A 19,390-nucleotide genomic window follows, 5' to 3' on the forward strand; every position below is an offset into this window, starting at 1 on the left:
AGTGCTAACCACTGTGCTACTGTGCTGCCCGGTTACTCCGGGTGCTCTGGTTTCCTCCCACAAGTCCCAAAAGACATGCTTGTTAGGTGAATTAGACATTCTGAATTCTCCCTCTGTGTACCCGAACAAGCGCCGGAGTGTGGCGACTAGGGGATTTTCACAGTAACTACATTGCAGTGTTAATCTAAGCCTACCTTGTGACACTAATAAAGATTATTATTACTATTATAAAATATATTCAGGTGGAGCTGCAGTTCTTTGGATTAATGGTAATACTGATGGACAGATGGACATTCAGCTTTCTCATACTGTGGAACTCATCAAAGCTCCTTAGGCAGCACCTTCCAAACCTGCGACCACTAGCTTCCAGTTAGCAGATACATGGGAACACCACCACCTGGAAGGTCTCCTCCAAGACACTCACCATCCTGACTTGGAAATATATCATTGTTCCTTCACTGTCGATATCCTGGAACTTCCTATCTTCCATGGGCAGCACAAGTGAATAGCACTGTGACTTCACAGCGCCAGGGTCCCAGGTTCGATTCCCTGCTGCGTCACTGTCTGTGCGGAGTCTGCACGTTCTCCCATGTCTGCGTGGGTTTCCTCCGGGTGCTCCAGTTTCCTCCCACAGTCCAAACACGTGCAGGTTAGGTGGATTGGCCATGATAAATTGCCCTTAGTGACCAAATAGGTTAGGAGGGGTTATTGGGTTACGGGGATAGCGGGAAAGTGAGGGCTGAAGTGGGTCGGTGCAGACTCGATAGGCCGAATGGCCTCCTTCTGCACTGTATATTCTATGTTCTATCTAACAGCACTGTGGGTGTGCCTGCACCTCAGGGACTGCAGCGGTTCAAATAGGCAGCCCACCACCACCCCCTCAAGGGCAATTAGCACAGTCAATAAATACTGGACTCGCCAACGACGGCTGCATCCCGCAAAAATGAATAAGAAAAAAACTGTCTCCTAAATGTTTGTATATTGTGTCATGGCCTTGATGTGATTGTGGCTTCCACGGTAGTATTTTTGTGAGTCTGCAGGGGCAGGGAGGGGAGTGATGAGGAGGCGTGGTGTTCTGGCACTCACCCAGATCCTGGTTGTGAGTCTTTTCTTGTCCTTCCACAAACAGCAAGCTGTACCCGTCCCACAAACTGTTCATTCCGAGCGGGCAGGCTGGCACGGAATCTGACTGGCTGTGCTTCACCAGTGTGTATCCCACACTCACACTGCGAGCCGGAAGTCCTGGCAGCCCTGTTGGGCCCGGTTTCCCATGGATACCTGGGAGAAAAAAATAATTAGGAGCGTTAAAGTACCCCGTGGCTTTTCAAATGTTAAAATATGTACTGGGAGCCCATATTTTTACTGATTGTGTTTTTGTGAATTTTCTGTGGTGGCAGTTATTGAATTTTGTTTTAAAAAACTGACAGGATCTCTGTACGAGTCACCACTAGGCCGGGTGGGGTGGTGGGTGAGGGGCTCTGCACACGTGAGGCCTTCAAGCCATCTTCTGCAGACCCGTAACAAGGGCAACCACAGCTGCAGCCGCTTTGTGATGGACTGCTGTGCCCTCCGCAACCTGGCCCAGCAGCGGGGCGACATGCTGTATGAGGAGGAGGGGCATGCGGCCTCGACTGAGGAGGTGGACCATGAGGGGCTGGAGGATGAGCCTGAAGAGGAGCCGGAGGATGGAGGACAAGTGGCTGCAAGGGTCTGACATGCCAGAAGAAGTAGGGTGGTCCTCATCATCTCCAGATTCTCATAGGGTGAGGTCGTGTCTGTCAGATTAACCGCCCCCCCCCCCATATTTCCCCCTCCCCCTTTCCCCCCCACCCCATTTCTCCCTCTTCCCCCCATTCCCGCTGCCCCCCCCCCCCCCCCCCCCCACAACCCTGTTCCACCCTCCAAATCTCTGTGTAACATCACCCCAGGGTGATGGACTCCTGTTGGCACTGTCAGTGGGTCAATATTCAAGGCAGGAGAGTGATGATTACTCGCTGTGAGGCATCCTCTGGTGCTCCTCAGTTGTCTGCAAAAATCTGACTCCTGTCGTTGTGCTTATAGCGCATTCGCACCCATCATCTGAACAGGCTGTTCATTGGGGGCAGGGGGTGAGGGGAGCAGAGGGCAGTGCCGCTGTGAGGATTAACTTGACAGAGTTATGTTACATGTTTGAATAGTGAACATTTTACATTTCCATTCCCCTAGCTACGATAGTGCACCCCCATTATCTACTCAGTGCTCCTGATTTTTCTTGATCGTCCGTGGTCTACTGCTACGTCTAGGTGTGTCCCCAGGATGCACATCAGAGGTGGAGGCAGCCAGCTGATTTACGCGCCCTGAGGCCTTTGATGCCCTTTGATGTCCTCTGGAAGGCCTGGAGCAGGAGGGCCCCAGCTGCCGTACCGGTGTCACAGGTGTTGCTGTGCCAGCCTGTTATGCCCGCTGCCCTTCAGATGTGCCGGTGTCAGGCGGGGGATGCATAAGAATTGGAGACCGTTGTCTCCTTGGTGATAGGCTCCGGGTTGATCTCCAGCACTTCCTTCTCCCTGAAGGTGCAGGTAGGGCCCTGGGGGAACTTCGTGGGATGGAAGGGAAGCTGGAGTGAGCTCCAGAGGCCTCTGAGTCACCCTGGAGGCTCACTGTTATCTGTACCATGCTGTCAACACCCTCAGCAATGCTCCTCAGTGATTGGGCCAGGCTCTGGAATGCCTCAGCTATGTCCACCTGCGCCTGGGATATATCCCTCATCGACTGGGACATGATATCGAGGCCCTCAGCCATGGTCGTCACAGACTGAGCCATGCCTTGGACACCACCACTCAAGATGTGGCTGCCGTGCTCCAGGCTTACCACTGGGGTCACCACCCAGTAGTGTTGGCCTGGGTGAAAGCATTGCACACATTGCCGACACTGTCTCCTGCACTCAAAGCCATTCAATATGATCATGGCTGATCATCAAATTCAGTACCCTGATCCATCCTTCCACCCATATCCTTTGATCTCTTTAGCTCCCAGAGCTATAACTAATTCATGCTTGATATTACACAACATTTTTTCTCAACCATTTCCACTGATTCACCACTCTCTCAGTGAAGGAATTTCTCCTCATCTCAGTGCTAAAAGGTTTACCCCTTATCCTCAAACTATGACGTCTAGTTCTGGACTCCCCCACCATCGGGAACATTCTTCCTGAATCTATCCATTCTAATCCTGTCAACATTTTAGAAGTTTCTACGAGATTCCCTCTCACTCTTCTAAACTCAAACGAATGTAATCCTAACCGAGCTAGTCTCTCCTCATATGACGGTCCCGCCATCCCAGGGATCTGTCTGGTAAACCTTCACTGCTTTCTCTTCATAGCAAGAACATCCTTCCTCAGATAAGGGCACACAATATGCCAAGTGAGGCCTCAACAACACCCTATACAATTACAGTAAAACATCCCTATTCCTACACTCAAATCCTCTCGCTATGAAGGGCAACATACCATTTGCCTTCTTTACTGCCTGCTGAAGCTGCTCGCTTACTTTCAGCGACTAATTTTAACTAATTCCGTGCAGCCTTGCATTGACTGTCAGGACCGCACGGACAGCAGTATAGTCTAGGAGCAGCAGGGTAGCATGGTGGTTAGCATAAATGCTTCACAGCTCCAGGGTCCCAGGTTCGATTCCCAGCTGGGTCACTGTCTGTGTGGAGTCTGCACGTCCTCCCCCTGTTTGCGTGGGTTTCCTCCGGGTGCTCCGGTTTCCTCCCACAGTCCAAAGATGTGCAGGTTAGGTGGATTGGCCATGCTAAATTGCCCGTAGTGTCCTAATAAAAGTAAGGTTAAGGCGGGGTTGTTGGGTTACGGGTATAGGGTGGATACGTGGGTTTGAGTAGGGTGATCATGGCTCGGCACAACATTGAGGGCCGAAGGGCCTGTTCTGTGCTGTACTGTTCTATGTTCTATGAGTCAGGCAGCTGAAAGTTCAAGCTTCATGCTGGAGGCTTGCGGGCATAGCCTAAACTGGCAATGCGATCACCTCCTCTGAAGGTATGTCTTTAGGAAATTACATTAAACCAAGACCCAGTCCGCCCTCTCGGGTGATCATAAAGTATCCCTGGTCTAAATGTGGACAGAAGGGCTGAATTCCAGAGATCATAGATCATAGAATTTACAGTGCAGAAGGAGGCGATTCGGCCCATCGAGTCTGCACCAGCCCTTGGAAAGAGCACCCTATTAAATCCACACATCCACCCAATCCCCGTAATCCAGTAACCCCAACTAACCTGCCCCACCTGACCTTTTTGGACACTAAGAGCAATTTAGCATGGCCAATTCAACTAACTTGCACATCTTTCGACTGTGGGAGGAAACCGTAGCACCCGGAGGAAACCCACGCAGACATGGGGAGAATGTGCAGACTCCGCACAGACAGTGACCCAAGATGAGGTGACAATAACCACCCTTCCTATCAAGACAGCATTTGACAAAGCGTGGTACCAAGGAGCCCGAGCAAAATATATGTCAATGAACATCAGAGGAAATCTCTCCACTGGCTTCAGTATAAAGAAAGATGGATGTTGAATGACAATCTTTTCAGTCTCAGGACATCACTGCAAGGGTATCCAAACCCAACTATCTTCAGCTTGTAATTAAAAATATAGAAAGATATGTCATTTGAAACATGGAAGTCTGGCAATACCTGATCTATGAAACATGAGAGAATGTAGGGAAACATATAACAATGGGTTAACAGCAGCTGCAGGAGAGGGCTGTGAAATGCAGATAGCCTTTGTCAAGCAGGCTTAATAAACAAAACATGCAGGTCTGTCAAGACATAATCAGTGAATTTTAGTATACAGCTAAAAGTAACGTTTCGCACCTCCTTTTGAAGTTAGGTAAGCAGATGGAAAAGAATGGATAAGGTTTTCAGTTGAATTAGGTGACAAATGTTTAAATGTGAGGCAAGTCTTTTAACTCACCCCCGATTGAATTTTTAGTATAAAGCTAAAAGCAAATTTCACACCTTCATTGAAGTTAAGTAAGCAGATGGAAAAGAATGGATGAGGTTTTCAGTTGAATTAGATGGCAAAGGTGTGAAGTTCTGCTGACATCAGGTAAATTAAAGGAAGCTGGAGACAATGTGTCTACGAGAACACAAATTAGACCCAAATCAAAGTCAAAATTATGATCTGGGGACACAATTTGATAATAATAAAACTATAGAAATGACAGGAATCAAAAGTCACACCACTTTGAAATCAAAGCATTTTTGAACATCACAAAGATTACAATGAGATCTATGAGATGAGGTCATGCTCAAAATGAATACTTAGTCGTGTTAGAAAAATTCAGATTAAAGGTACCTTTTACAATCCAAGTGAAATAAAAGTTGCTTTACAATAAAGTCATAAAAACTTAATAACTGTTAGAAAGATATATAAACCCTGAGAAAGGGGACGGTAGGCAGAGAAGCAGAGAAGGAACAAGAGAAGCAAGCAGAATCAGCTTACAGTCAGCTCGGTCATGGGAAAGGGACAGAGCAAAGCAGCCGAGCTAAAACAGCTAATACATCTAAGGAAGACCAGAATTTAAAGAGGAGGCAGAGTCAGCTCAGAGCCAGCTCTCATAAGTTCGGTACATGGGACGGATAGAGCATAGCAACCGAGCGGAACAGCGAATACATCTGAGGAGGAACAAAAGCTAAAGAAGAGTGATTGTCAAGGTGGACTTGAAGGTATCTTCAACCAACCAGAAGGATCCAGAAGCAAGATCTTTTTACTTTTCTGTAAAGACAGTGATTTCATCTTTTAAAAAGAAAAAATATAACAAAATAACTTTAAAGTTTTAACCTGAAACAGTGGTTATTACAAAGCCTACTTTACTTACTTAGCAACGCAGGACCCAGGATATCGATGCTACTAAGTGGCAAGTAGGTAAAATTCTTCTGTGAAGGTATGGGTTATACTGGGGGATAACTTGAAAACATAGTTTGACCTGAATAGCAGCCACCTGAGCCTGCACAGGACTCAGAGTGAGAATCCCTGATCACCATTTAGAATGTCGACCCTTTTTTGGTATAGGGGGAATTCTAAGAATAGTGGTGAGTTTTTAACTTCAAGCTGCTTCATCAATATCATTCCCTCAACATAAGATCAGAGGTAAGGATGACTGCTGATTATTGACAGGGTTCAGCATCCTTTGAAATTCCTCAGACACTGAGCAGTCTGTGACCATATGCAGCAAGGCCTGGCCAACAAGCAACCTAACACAAGGTTATAACCATCTCCAACAAAATCCCCTTGACATTCAATGTCATTACCATAGCTGAATCCTCCACTATCAACACCCTGGGGGCTTAGCATTACCAGAAACTGAACTGTAAAACTATGAAAATACTGTGGCTACAGGAACAACTCAGAAGCTGGGAATTCTGTAGTGGGTAACTCACCTCTGACTCCCTGAAGCCTGTCCACTTCCTACAAAATGCAAGTTAGTAGTGTGTTGGAACATTCTCCATTTGCTTTGATGAATGCAGCTCCAAGAACACTCAAGTGCTTTGACACCATCCAGAGCAAAGCAGCCTGCTTGCTTGACACACCATCCATCAACTTAAACATTCACTCCCTCCATCATAGCTGCATAATGGCAAGAGTGCAGGCCAGGTATAAGGTGCATTGTAGCAACTTGCCAATTGTTCTTTGACAGCACCTTCCAAAACATCTATGTCTTAGAAAGATAAGGGCAGCAGACACATGGAAACACCACCACCTGATTGAGGGATCCGGCATTGGCAAGAGTGTACCTTGGTGCCCATTGCCTCCTCCTCTCTCCCTGGGCCCCGACTCCACAAATCCCTTCCCACTGCTCATGGATCTCAGATAAGTGCAGTACTGGCAGCAGCCACCACCTTCATGATGGCGCTGCTGAACAAAGCCCAGTTGTCGACATCCGACTCGCTGGTTCTTGGCGGGTGGGACCTCCGCCTCCCAGCATCCTTCATCCTAGGGGGAGGCTGCAGCTGCCCAGTTAAATGCCTGACTGGCGCCTAATACAGTGGCCCTTCCCCAAAGGAGGTATCGCAAGGCTCTGACCGCGTCTCTGGTGGGTGAGACCCCCGTTGTCTCCATTAAATACAGTTTATGATTTTGGTGGAGCAACTAAATTTGGGGATGATCAGAAGGCCAAAAATGAAATAGCACAGAGATCATGCGGCAGGGGATCCCTCCATGGCTTCACCTTCCTCTAACTTTGTAATCTGCTCCAGCTCTACACTCCACTGAGATATCTGTGCTCTCCTAATACTGACTCCTTTTGCATCCCTGGTTTTAATTGCTCCACCATTAGTGAATCACTTCTTCAGTTGCAAAGGTCCTAAGCTCTGGAATATCCTCCCCAAACCTCTTCACCTTTCTTTCTTCCTCTTCTTTAAACCTCACCCTTCCCTAATATGTGCTTCGGTATCTAATTCTGCTTCATGACATTCCTATTTAATCCCTTAGAATCTTTTACCATGTTCAATGCACCACGTAAATATAAGTTGTTGGTAAAGTTGCTTGTAGGGCTGCAGCAGGTTGCAAAAGTGGCGATGCCTCAGGGGGAGTTTAAAATCAAGGCATTACCAGAGCAGGAGCCAATATAGGCCAGAGAAAGTGGTGGATAAACAGGACTTGGCGCGAGCTAAAATAAGGAGAGCACATGCTTGGAAGGATGTCACACCATTGGGAAGAGAGCTGAGGAGATTGTCAAGACAGATACCCAGGATGAGGGGCTTCAGTTATGTTTAAAAGACCAAAGAGGCTGAGGTACTTTGATTTTGTTTATGTTTTCAAAAACACAGCACTCATAAAAGTAAAGGGTGGGACCAACAAGTCCCGAGAACCCTGAATGTCAAGGGAGAGGCATCATTGGTTAAGGTAAAAAAGCGAGTGTTATGGCAGATTCCAGGGCTCAAAATGTTGGAAGCCCCAGAGGAGTATAGAAAGTGCAGTCACACACTTAAAAAAGAAATTAGGAGAGCGAAGAGGGGCATGAAAAAACACTTGCGGGCAAAATAAAGGGAAGTCTCAAGTTGTTTTATAAGTATATTAAGTGCAACGGGGTAACCAGGGGAATGGTAGGACCCATTAGGGACCAAAGTGGCAACCTGTTTGTGCAGCCGAAAGATGTAGGTGAGATATTAATTGCGTATTTTGCATCTGTGTTCACTATGGAGAAGGACGATGTAGGTATAGAAAGCAGGAAGGTGGACTGTGATATAATTGAATAGATTAGCATTGAAAGGGAGGAGGTGTTAGCAGCTTTCGCAGGCTTAAAATTGGAATACATATCCAGGCCCAGATGATATGTATCCTAGGCTGCTGTGTGAGGCAAGGGGGGAGATTCTGGGGGCTGTGACGCTAATTTTCAAACCCTCTCTGGCCACAGCAGAGAACTGGAGGACAGTTAATATTGTACCATTGTTCAAGAAGGGAAGTGGGGAAAAACAAGATTATTACAGGCCAGTGAGTCTAGCGTCAGTGGCAGGAAAATTATTGGAAAAAACTCTTGAGGAACAAAACTAATCTCCACTTGGAGAGGCAAGGATTAATCAAGGTTAGGCAGTTTGGCTTTGTCAAGGGGAAATCATGTCCGACAAACTTGTTTGAATGTTTCAAGGAGTTGATGAGATGTGCAGGTGACAGCAACGCAGTTAATATAGTCCAGAGGGACTTCAGTAAGGTTTGTGACAAGGTCCCGCATGGGAGGCTGATCACGAAGGTAAGAGCCCATTGGATCCAGGGCAATTTGGTAAATTGGATCTAAAATTTGCTTAGTGGCAGGAGGCAGAGGGTAAAGGCTGAAGGTTGTTTTTGTGACTCGAAAACTCTGTCTAGTGGTGTGTCGCAGGGATCGATGCTAGGTCGCTTGCTGTTTGTAGTGTACATTAATGGTTTAGATGTGAATGTGGGGGTATGACCAGTAAGTGCGCGGTGACATGAAAATTGGTAGTGTGGTAAATAGCAAGGAGGTTACAGGATGATACCGATTTTAGGATGATATACACAGGCAGGTCAGATGAGCGAAACAGTGGCAAATTAAATTTAACCCTGAAAAGTGTGAGGTGATGCATTTTTGGAGGACTATCAATGAACGGTAGGATATCAGGAAGTACGGAGGGCCAAAGTGACCGTCAGGTGCATGTCCAAAGATCCCTGAAGACAGCAGGACAGGTAGATAAGGTGGTTAAGAATGCGCATGGGATACTTGCCTTTATTTGCTGAGCTCTAGGATATAATAGCATGGAGGTTATGATGGAGCTATTCAAAACATCGTTATGCCACAGCCAGAGTAATATGTGCAGTTCTGGTCGCCGCACAATAGAATGGATGTGATTGCACTAGAGAGGAGATTCACCAGGATGCACCCAGGGCTGGAGAGTTTCAGCTATGAAGAGAGGCTGGATAGGCTGGGGTTGTTTTCCTTAGAGCATAAAAGCCTGAAGTGGGATCTCATCGTGGTGGAAAAAATTATGTGGGACATAGAGGTAGAAAGCTTTCCCCTTAGTAGAGGGGTCATTCACCAGGGATGTAGATTTAAGTTAAGGGAGTGGAGATTTAGAGGGATTTGAGGAAATTGTGGAATTTGAGCAATAAACGTTTTCACCCAGGGAATGGTGGGAATCTGGAATTCACTGCCTGAAAGGATGGTAGGGGCGGGAACTGTCACAACATTTAAGAAGCATTTAGATAAACACTTGAAACACCATCGTTTACAAGGCTAATGCAAGATTACAGACCAAGTGCTTGGGAATAGGATTATGATAGGTGTTTGATGGCTAGCCCACACACGATGGGCCAAAGGGCCTTTTTCTGTGCTCTTACACTCTACGGCTCTATGACATTTTGGAGCTGCATAGACTGACCAGGCATTACACCTAAAATCTCATGTGTGCCAAGGACGAAAGGGTGAATTAACTTGAGACTGCTTATATGCACTTCCGAATTACTGTGCTGGAATCCCAGGGTCAGAATGATTGCCAATGTTCTTAATCATAAAGTAATAGAATTTTAAAGGAAATAATGAAACAATGAGCATGGTCATTGACAGATGTCCTGACAGCTCAAGCTAAAAAAAGGTTCAACATGAAGAAAAAGGTTTGTGATATGACGACAACAACAAGAGAAGCAGTTACAACAATTATTTAATTAATAATTTAACGAGAAGCATCATTAAACCATTCGAATGAATACTTGATTTGAATATTCAGGAAGTTCAAATCAGCAGAATGGAACTATTTTGAATGCTGATTTTAAATTGTTTGTGCATTCGATTTACCTTCTAATCCAGGTGATCCAGGATACCCCTTCTGGCCTGGGTCTCCCACAAAACCTGGAGGGCCAGGAAAACCATTTGGTCCCACTCTACCCGGTTTTCCAGGCTGGCCCTTGGTACCTGCATTACAAAACAAAAAGGAAAACTTACTCTCTGCACAACCCTGCTGATGTTTGCAATTCTCAGAGGGAGTATGAATACGGCATCAAAGGGTAGATGCAAGGTGGCACCAGACTAGAGCTACTTTGAAGCAGTCTGTTGCAACACCGCGTTAAACTTGCTTTGAGAATCACAGGTATTAGCTACGCTGCAAATCACACCCAGGTTCAATTCCCTGGCCCACACAATAGGAGAGGAACAAGAGGCTGGTGATATATAATGAGCGGCCAGCCTAATTGAGCAACAATGTTCTCGGAGAGCAAGGGAAAGAAAATCAGAATAATTCATCCTAAATTATTCATACTTTTAGAATATTTAAATTCTACCAGACTACTCGTGATGTAACAGCAATATAATTGCCAGGGAAAGGCTCTAGTGATTTTTTTTTCCAGGCCACTCATTTCGGGCGGCATTGTAGCACAGTGGTTAGCACTGTTGTTTCACAGCAACGAGGACCTGGGTTCGATTCCTGGCTTGGGTCATATCTGTGTGGAGACTGCACATTTTCGCTTTGTCTGCGTGGGTTTCCTCCGGGTGCTCCGGTTTCCTCCCACATGTCCCGAAAGATATGTTGTCAGGTAATTTGGACATTCTGAATTCTCCCTCAGTGTACCCGAACAGGCACCGGACTGTGGCAATTAGGGAATTTTCACAGTAACTTCATTGCAGTGTTAATGTAAGCCTACTTGTGACACTAATAAAGATTATTATCACTGGTTTGCCTCATACAAGAATAAATCCTGGCTTTTCTTCAGTCATTTAGGTTATTCATGAAGGCCCCACCTTCTCAACCCTCGACTGAGGTGTGGTGATCCTCAGATTAAATCACCGCCAGTCAGCACCTACCCTCAAAGGGAAAAAAAGCTTACGGTCATCTGGGACTATGGCGACTGTACTTTATCTTACTCTTCCATTTAGTCACGTGGCTAATTCAGGATCAGGGGGTGGAACCTTCTGCCTTAAGGCTGCGAGTGTGAGTCGGGACCATTTACAAAAAATTAAGAGGCCTCTTCTGTATCTGCCAATCAATTATGATGGTGGGCGGGCCTCGGGGGCAGCAGGCTCGATCAGAGGACCTGCCACCTTGGAAAGACGGAAGCCCTGCCAGGAGAGGTTTGTGCAGCCACTGTCGGAGAGGGAACATGTAGGCGCCTCCATCTTGAGGCATCTCTGAACAGGTAAAATTTCAATAAACCAGACAACAGCTGCAGGATTACCCCTGTGAAGAGGAATTCAATCCACAAGATAGCTGGTGGCAGTTTCTGTGGCCCAACAATAGCTATAACTCTGATGGGGGCTTGGTTGGAAGCCGCATGGACACAGAGGTCAGCTGCCAGGCACCTGCCAGGAGGGGGCCTGTCTGTCTGAGAGAAGATCCTGGCAGTCATTTTTAATCGACCCACAAATAAGCACGAGTTGTTTGCCTGGAGGCGGGAATGGGTCAGGTAGAAGTTCTGCCATGAAGCCTGCCAAGATTCTGCCCAGGGTCTGCTTGGAAGGAAAAGCTCCCTTTCAGAATCCCACCAGCAGGCACCCACATTTAAACTGAATTTTATGCAATTGGTTGAACTAGTCTTTATTTGTTTTAAACACAGCTTTTAATGGCCTGCTATAGAATACAAAGAATACAGGACTTCATTTCCTGCCTGTTAAATGTTTTTTTTGGCAGACAGGAAAGTTCAATCCCAGAGTTGAGATATTCCTTGTAAACGCTTGATTATTATTGTCAGAATTATCAGGGTTCCAAGTGTACAGTCTTAATAAAAAGTTTATTTCCTTTGTACCTCAGTCTCTCACTTTAATTTATTTTTTATCAGGATCTTTGAACTGTGGAGTCTTGGGTCAAAGTGTTCTTCATCACATGGGCAGAGACCTAAGGGACCGACTCCTCATTGCAGAGCTACACAAATTTCATACCACCAAACCCAGTGGGTTCTTTAATAAGCAGGTGATCCACTCTGCTTGAGCCATGTCGTGAGGACGGACATATGTCCCCTACTCTGTCTCATCTTTTTCATCTTCCTACAATCTAAAATTAGCTCAGTTCTGGGCGGGCTACCTTGACCACAACTTGTACATTTATTTCACCTTCTCTCCTCGGTATTTATGATTGACTCTCGGTGTGTCCCCTCACTGAGGCCCTTGGCCATTTTCAAAGTCTGAAACAACTTGACTGACTATGAGATAATACCAATGTAATGACATTGTCAATCAAACATACCTGGAAATCCTAAATAACCGGGGTGACCTGGGTCTCCCAAAAAACCTGGCCGTCCATTAAATCCTGGCGGGCCTGAATCACCTGGGATTGCAGGCATGGGTTCCACTTCTGATGGTGATCCTGGGAAGCCTGGTCGTCCCTTAGCGCCTGAATGGAACACAGCATTTCAGCGGTTAATTATTCTGCAGAGGGAGTGAATGACTGGATATGCACGGAGAAGAAACGTTTTAGAAGCAGAATATCGCCAGATCATAAGAAAGAGGAGTAAGCCATATGGTCCTTTGAGCCTGCTCTGCCATTCAGTAAGATTATGTCTGAATTTTTACATCAACTCTATTTTTTACCCTATCCTCATATCCCTTGATTCCTTTGGAGTGCAAGATTCGATAAGTCTCAGTCGTGGCTACGTTCAGCCTTCTGGGATAGACAATTCCAAATATTCATAATTCTCTGGGAGAAGAGATTTCTTCTCATCTTCGTGCTAAATCACAGATACCTTGGCTTGAGACAAGCTTAAGCTCTAAAAAGATTCTATGCATTTCAATCAAATTAGCTCATTATTTTAAATTCCAGAGAACAAGGCCCCTTCCACAGAATCATGCCAATTTTTGGGCTGAATTTTACCATGGGATTCAGGAGTACAAAGTCTGAATCAGACCAGAGTCCTCTGTCCGCAGTTGACAGCAGTGGAACTGGCTCACTGATTTTACTGAAGAAAGCCTCCTACTTGGCTGCCTCTGGGCTCTCACTGGCCCAGGATGAGGGCTGTTTATGCTGCCAGTTCAAAGTGAGGTCTACATCCTCATCTGAGCCACTGGGAGAGGAGAACAGCTCCAGCATAATTGGGGCCGCCTCCAAATAAGAAATTCAAACATTAAAAATTCGACGAGCCAAGGGTTGGAGAAGAAGCTGCTCTAGGGATATCGTGCGGCCTGGGAAACTGCCTTCCTTTTCCACTGTCTCCTCTTTGAAATATGGAGCCTTCGGCTCCAATGGCACTCCAGGCTGCAAAAGAGAGGTGATCTACATTGAGCTGGTGGATTCCTTATGTGGTTTGGTGTGGGGAGGCTGCTGAGCATGGCAGGTTATGGGGTGAGCCATCCCTGCATGGTTCTTGGCTATTTTCCCAATCTCCCCCCGCTGCTTGGAAAATCTTGCCCTTTGGATTTGAGTGATTTGTGGCTTCACGCAATATTTCCAATTTAACAACTCACAACAGTGTCCTAGAGTCTCCAGGCCAACCCAGACTAAACAGTCGTGTCACCCAAGATCGCATCATAATACACTTTCACATGTTGCTGGAAAAAAGGGACAAGCTTTTCCTCTTGAACTTATCACGATATTTCACCAAGAATGCCAGAACAAGGGGTTCTTGGGAAGGTTCCCGATGAGTGCAAAATGAAAAGCTTTGCCATTTCTACTTTTTTTAGCAGTACTCAAAAGTTCTTTATTATCAAAGAACTACTTTCACATATACTGACTACTCTAATCATTCCCATACGATCTTCCAGTTTTAAGGATTAGCAATCAGTCCAGCAAAACAAAGCACCACTTGTAAATTCGATCATTAATATATGGATAGAATACAGTCCCTGGACTTACACAGTCATGGTTCTGGTTGCTACATCGGAATGAACCTGCTAGTATCCTGTGTGGATCAATCTTGAGGGAACCTCTTCCGCTTGGGGCATGTGGGTACCTGTGCAGATAATCCAGGGACAATCTCAGCCCCAGAACGCTGGTCCCTGCTGCTAATAGTGAGGGAAGATAGTGCCTGGAATCTCTCCTGGAGAGAACATATATGGATCTGCATCTCTTCCCCTGGCCTTCAGTAAAATCACAAAAATTCAGATTACTATTTGGAAATCTTGCACAATGCTCCAACATTTTTGAATGATGAGGCATTGATCTCGGACACATTCCTTTGACATCTGGTCTCAATACGTGCAGTTCAGGTTATGATTGGCTTTTTACGAGTCTTTCATTTACAGCAATTACCCATCCGTTACAAGTGATATTACTGTACCTGTGTTTGGAACAGTCACCAAGGACAATCACTGAACAAATAGGGTGCTGGTCATACCTTTACAGCCATCTTGGCACCAAGCAGCACGAGGCAGAATTTGACTTTGTGGGACCCGTTGTGGATTTGGAAAATGTGTGAAGTGAATGCAAATTTTTACCTCTTTGTAACTGGTCTCTATGACGTTGTGATCAATTTCTACCAATGCTGCAATCAGCTCGAAAATGGAATACAAATCATGATACGTTGTTTTACAAATCTCCAAGGATTTTATTTTATTCATTGAACAAAGCTTGTCACAGGTGACCTATTCCAAGAGAGAGCAGCCAAGCACATAAATTTCACTGTAAATAACAACATCTCTTACCTCTAGCACCAGGATCCCCTTTCGGCCCTGGGTAACCTGGATCACCAGAAGGACCATTCGCACCTGGATATCCCATTCCACCTGGCTCTGACCTATGACCTGAAGCAAAGAATTGAGCTGTTTATTATTACCTTATTCCCACTGTCAGATTTATTAGTTCACCCACACCACCCCAGAAAGGGTTCTTACTAAATTTAAATCTGAAAATATTGGTGTTCAGTTATAAAGGTAAAGGGTACTCTTCCATCACGTTACACACACCATGGTCTTGCTCTGCTTCATCGTGTACCTCAACAAGAAATGTTACTTTATAATTTCAGTGTAGCAGTCTCTCAGAACAACGTTCATGATTGGTGCCAATTTGTAACAAATTATGGAAAGTTTTAGCTTTTTCCCAGTAAACTGATATTGCCGCAATCCGTTTTATGTAGGGCGTTCAGAGGCAAAGGAGCCAGAATAGCACTGTAGCGGCACGGTAGCACAGTGGTCAGCACTGTTGCTTCACAGCGCCAGGGACCCGGGTTCGATTCCCAGCTTGGGTCACTGTCTGTGTGGGGTCGGCACGTTCTCCTCGTGTGTGCGTGGGCTTCCTCTGAGTGCTCCGGTTTCCTCCCACAATCTTCAACGCACATCGACCATCTGCTGGAACTAGCAGAATGTTTTACTCAGAAGGATATAAATTATACTTCATGGCTTACCCTTCAATCCTGGAGTGCCTGGGCCTCCTGGGAATCCCGAAGGCCCAAGGTTCCCACGCTCGCCAGGCAGCCCTGAGGCTCCAGGAAAGCCTGGACTACCAGGATCCCCTCTTTCAAAACCCAAGCCTGGTGGCCCCGGGGGACCAGGTGGACCTGGAGGACCTAGAACATGTAAAAGGAAGTACCATTAGCATTAAGCCCAGCGCAAACCAGAGAGCTGCACCCTGTCTTCCGACGAGGCATGGTACAGCCCTCAGGACTCAACATTCAGCTCAACAACTTTAGACTGTGACCTTTCTCCTCCACCTTAACCTTTCTGTTACATCCCAAACATCTTTTGCCCCAAATTTAAAACCCTCCCCTCCCCCATCAAGCCACCTGTCGCTTATTCTAAAGATTTGCTTTCACCCGTCACTGACCTTTATTCTTCCATTAACAGTGTTTTTCAAACTTTTTTTATGGGGACCCATTTTTACCAACCAGCCAAACTTTAGGACCCAACCCGGCCGACCTTCCTGACCCACGCTGGCCGACTTTTGGCGACCCAAGCCGACCGAACTTCGCGACCAACGTCGGCCAACCTTCGGTGACCCACGCCGGCTGACCTTTGTGGGCCATGACGGCCGACCTGCACAACCCACCATTTTCTCTTACCTTGTTTGTTGCTGACAAAGGTGAAGGAAATGGTTTTGGAACCCATTAGTCCCAATGATTTCAGCATTCCCGTTACATTTGCTTTGATTAACCTCAGCATAAATGGTTCACATTTATCAGTAACCATTCGGCAAACCGTTTAGGACCTGCAAAGGATCACAGACCCAGGCTGGGCCTCTCTGAAATCCCGGCCAAGAGTTGACTCCAGCATCAACGGGCCTCCTGGCCCAGCAATTCACCACTGTTCAGGGGGCTGAAAGGCGACCCTGCACGGTCAGCGTGGATCCGCACATGTGCGCGACAACCGGCGCGGGTCCGCGCGTGCGCCCGACAGCCGACTCCGTGCCGGCGTATGCACGTGGTTGCCGTCTCCGCACTGGCGCGGAGCAACATTTCGGGGACTTTACTGTGAGCCACGCGGATGGAGGTAGGCCCGCCGATCGGATGTCCCCATGGAGGCCGCACGGAGTCGGATCCCCCTGCCCCCCAACCAGGATGTCCTCAACGACCTCGGGTCCGAGCTCCCGCCGGGTGGTAGTAGGTTAGAACCACGACGGCGGGACTTTGGCCCGCCGCCCATGGAGAATCGCCATGGGGGCCTATTTCAGCGATCCCCGACAGTCACGCGGCGACCAGGGAATCGGCGGCCCGGCATCGGAGCGGTGTGGCGGGAATTTCCCGCTCCCCCGGTGATTCTCCAACCTGGCGCGGGCTCGGAGAATCCTGCCCCCAGTTTGTGAAGCAACAATATCTGCCCTCAACAACCTGTAATTTTTTTTAAAGGCACCTAAGAACTTCATCAATGATATACACACGGAGGAAACAAAGGTGGCGAGGTTTAGGGAGGGCTTTCCAGAGCTTGGGACCAGGACAGCAGAAAGTACAAGTGCAAAGGGTGAGGTGAGGAATGTGGGCGAGGGAGAAGGAGGCTGGACTTGGAGCCATGCAGGAATTTTGAGAAGGTTATAGAGTGAGAGAAGATTACAGAATTGGAACGATGTGAACCCCAAAAGGCGTACAAGCATAGGGATGATTATTTGTAACTGAAGGCATTCGGGGACCAGGAGGCATTGGAGATCAGCAAACGCAGGTTAATTTTTGAGCAAGACTTGGTGTGGGATATAGGCAGTGATGTGTTGGGTAAGCTGGGTCTGCGAGGACTGCCTTTACTGCAGCAGTGAGAGAGACAGGCTTCCAACACTTGAAGAAATGCAACTCTATTTTATTGAACTCTTAACTATCATACATACTTTAACCGTGGGTTGACACTATGCTGAGTTGACTGGAGACCTGAGGCTAACCTGACCAGACTATCTGACTACCACATGATGTGTGTTCTAGTTGCTGCTCACGAGCTCTGACTGTCTCAGAGGCTGGATCCCGGGAGAGCGGGAAAACTAGTGCCCTCTGGCTTTATAGTGGTCGTGTCCTGTCTGGTGATTGGCTGCTGTGTTCTGTGTGTTCACTGGTCATCCTGTGTGTCAATCACTGCCTGTCTGTGCATCATATACCTGTGCGTATATTATGACAGGCAGCACTACAATTTCTCATGCAATATTGCAATAACAAAGTCACTCCCACGATATTCATCTCTTGGATGTTGATACAAATTGGAGGCTAACAACCAGGCACATCTAACTTTAAACCTCACAGTTTGTAGTCACAACAGAGGTCCTTGGGATGAGACCATGGCTGAGATGTCTTTGCCATTTCTAATATCCAGAGTGCCTACAGAAACCACTCTCTCGCTTGTGCCAAATTCCACAAATTTTCATCTATTTCCACTCCTCTATCAGCTGATTTTGTGCACAAAGCCATTTTTAGGTTTCAATAGTCCTATCCCATCTGGTGTCCTTTCTATTACTATCCAAAAGTACTACCTTCAGTGCATGCCTTGCTTATCGCAGGCTCAAAAGCAATGTTGCATACATGTGCAATAAACTGTGAAACAGGCAGGAAGGTTTCCATTAAGCACTTTATTCTAACAAGAACAGAGCCCAAACCATGCCTTGTTGATTGGATATTAGCTTCACTAGCAAGGCCAACATTTATTGCCCATCCTAATTGCCCTTGAGAAGATGATGGTGTGCTGTCATTTTGAACCACTGCAGTCCACCAGGTATAAATACATCCACAGTGCTATTAGGGCGGGTGTTCCTGGATGTTGACCCAGCGACAAAAAAGGAACAACAATATATTTCTAAGTCGAGACAGTATGTGACTTGGAGGGGAACTCCAGGTGGTGGTGTTCACATGCATTTGCTGCCCTTGTCCTTCTCAGGGGTTGAGGGTTCAGGAAGTGCTGTCAATGGGGATTTGGTGAGTTGTTGAAGCGTATCTTGGAGATTGGGTCGGTAAGAGAGTGAATGCGTAAGGTGGTGGGTAGGGTGTCAAGTGGGCTATCTTGCCCTGGATAGTGTTCAGCTTCTTGAGCGTTGTTCGAACTGCACTCAACCAACGAAGTGGAGAATTTTCCATCACACTCCTAACTTGTAACGTGTAGGTGGTGGCCAGGCTTTGGGAAGTCAGGAGGTGAGTTAATCTCCGCAGAATTCCCAGTCTCTTGAGCTGCTGTTATAGCCACAGCTCAGTTTCGCATTAATGGTTACCCCACCAAGCTATTGATGATGGGGGATTCAGCAATGGCAATGCAGCTGTGCATCAAGGGATAAGTCGTCACCTACAGAGGAAGCTTCCACTGCAGCACTTTTTGAACTGTAGTGACACCAATAGAACAGGGTGAATTTCCTTGGGGTTCTTCTGCTCCACCACTGCAGCGTGGAAAGTTGGAACAAGGTTTCAGCTGGAGTCCTGCTGTAGTTATGGCAGTGGAGTGGGAGAAGTGTAAAAGAAATTCCTCCCTCACCAAAACCATGGCACCATGATGCGACCAAGAAACCCAAGATAGGCTGAATGGGAAATACAGAAATGGAGAGCCATGACACATTAAAGCACTGAAAAGATGGGAGGC

General features: G+C 46.7%; 1 protein-coding gene across 1 annotated transcript in view; it reads right to left on the reverse strand.

Annotated features, from left to right (window-relative positions):
• LOC119951333 (collagen alpha-6(IV) chain-like) overlaps positions 1–19,390 on the reverse strand; it is a 424,187-nt gene that overhangs the window by 8,943 nt on the left and 395,854 nt on the right. The window contains 5 exon segments of the mRNA XM_038774449.1: positions 1,087–1,278; positions 10,301–10,417; positions 12,678–12,824; positions 15,068–15,166; positions 15,766–15,927. Of these exon segments, the coding sequence (XP_038630377.1) occupies positions 1,087–1,278; positions 10,301–10,417; positions 12,678–12,824; positions 15,068–15,166; positions 15,766–15,927 (717 nt within the window).

This window comes from Scyliorhinus canicula, chromosome 17 (genome assembly GCF_902713615.1).
Source record: "Scyliorhinus canicula chromosome 17, sScyCan1.1, whole genome shotgun sequence".
NCBI lineage: Eukaryota > Metazoa > Chordata > Chondrichthyes > Carcharhiniformes > Scyliorhinidae > Scyliorhinus > Scyliorhinus canicula.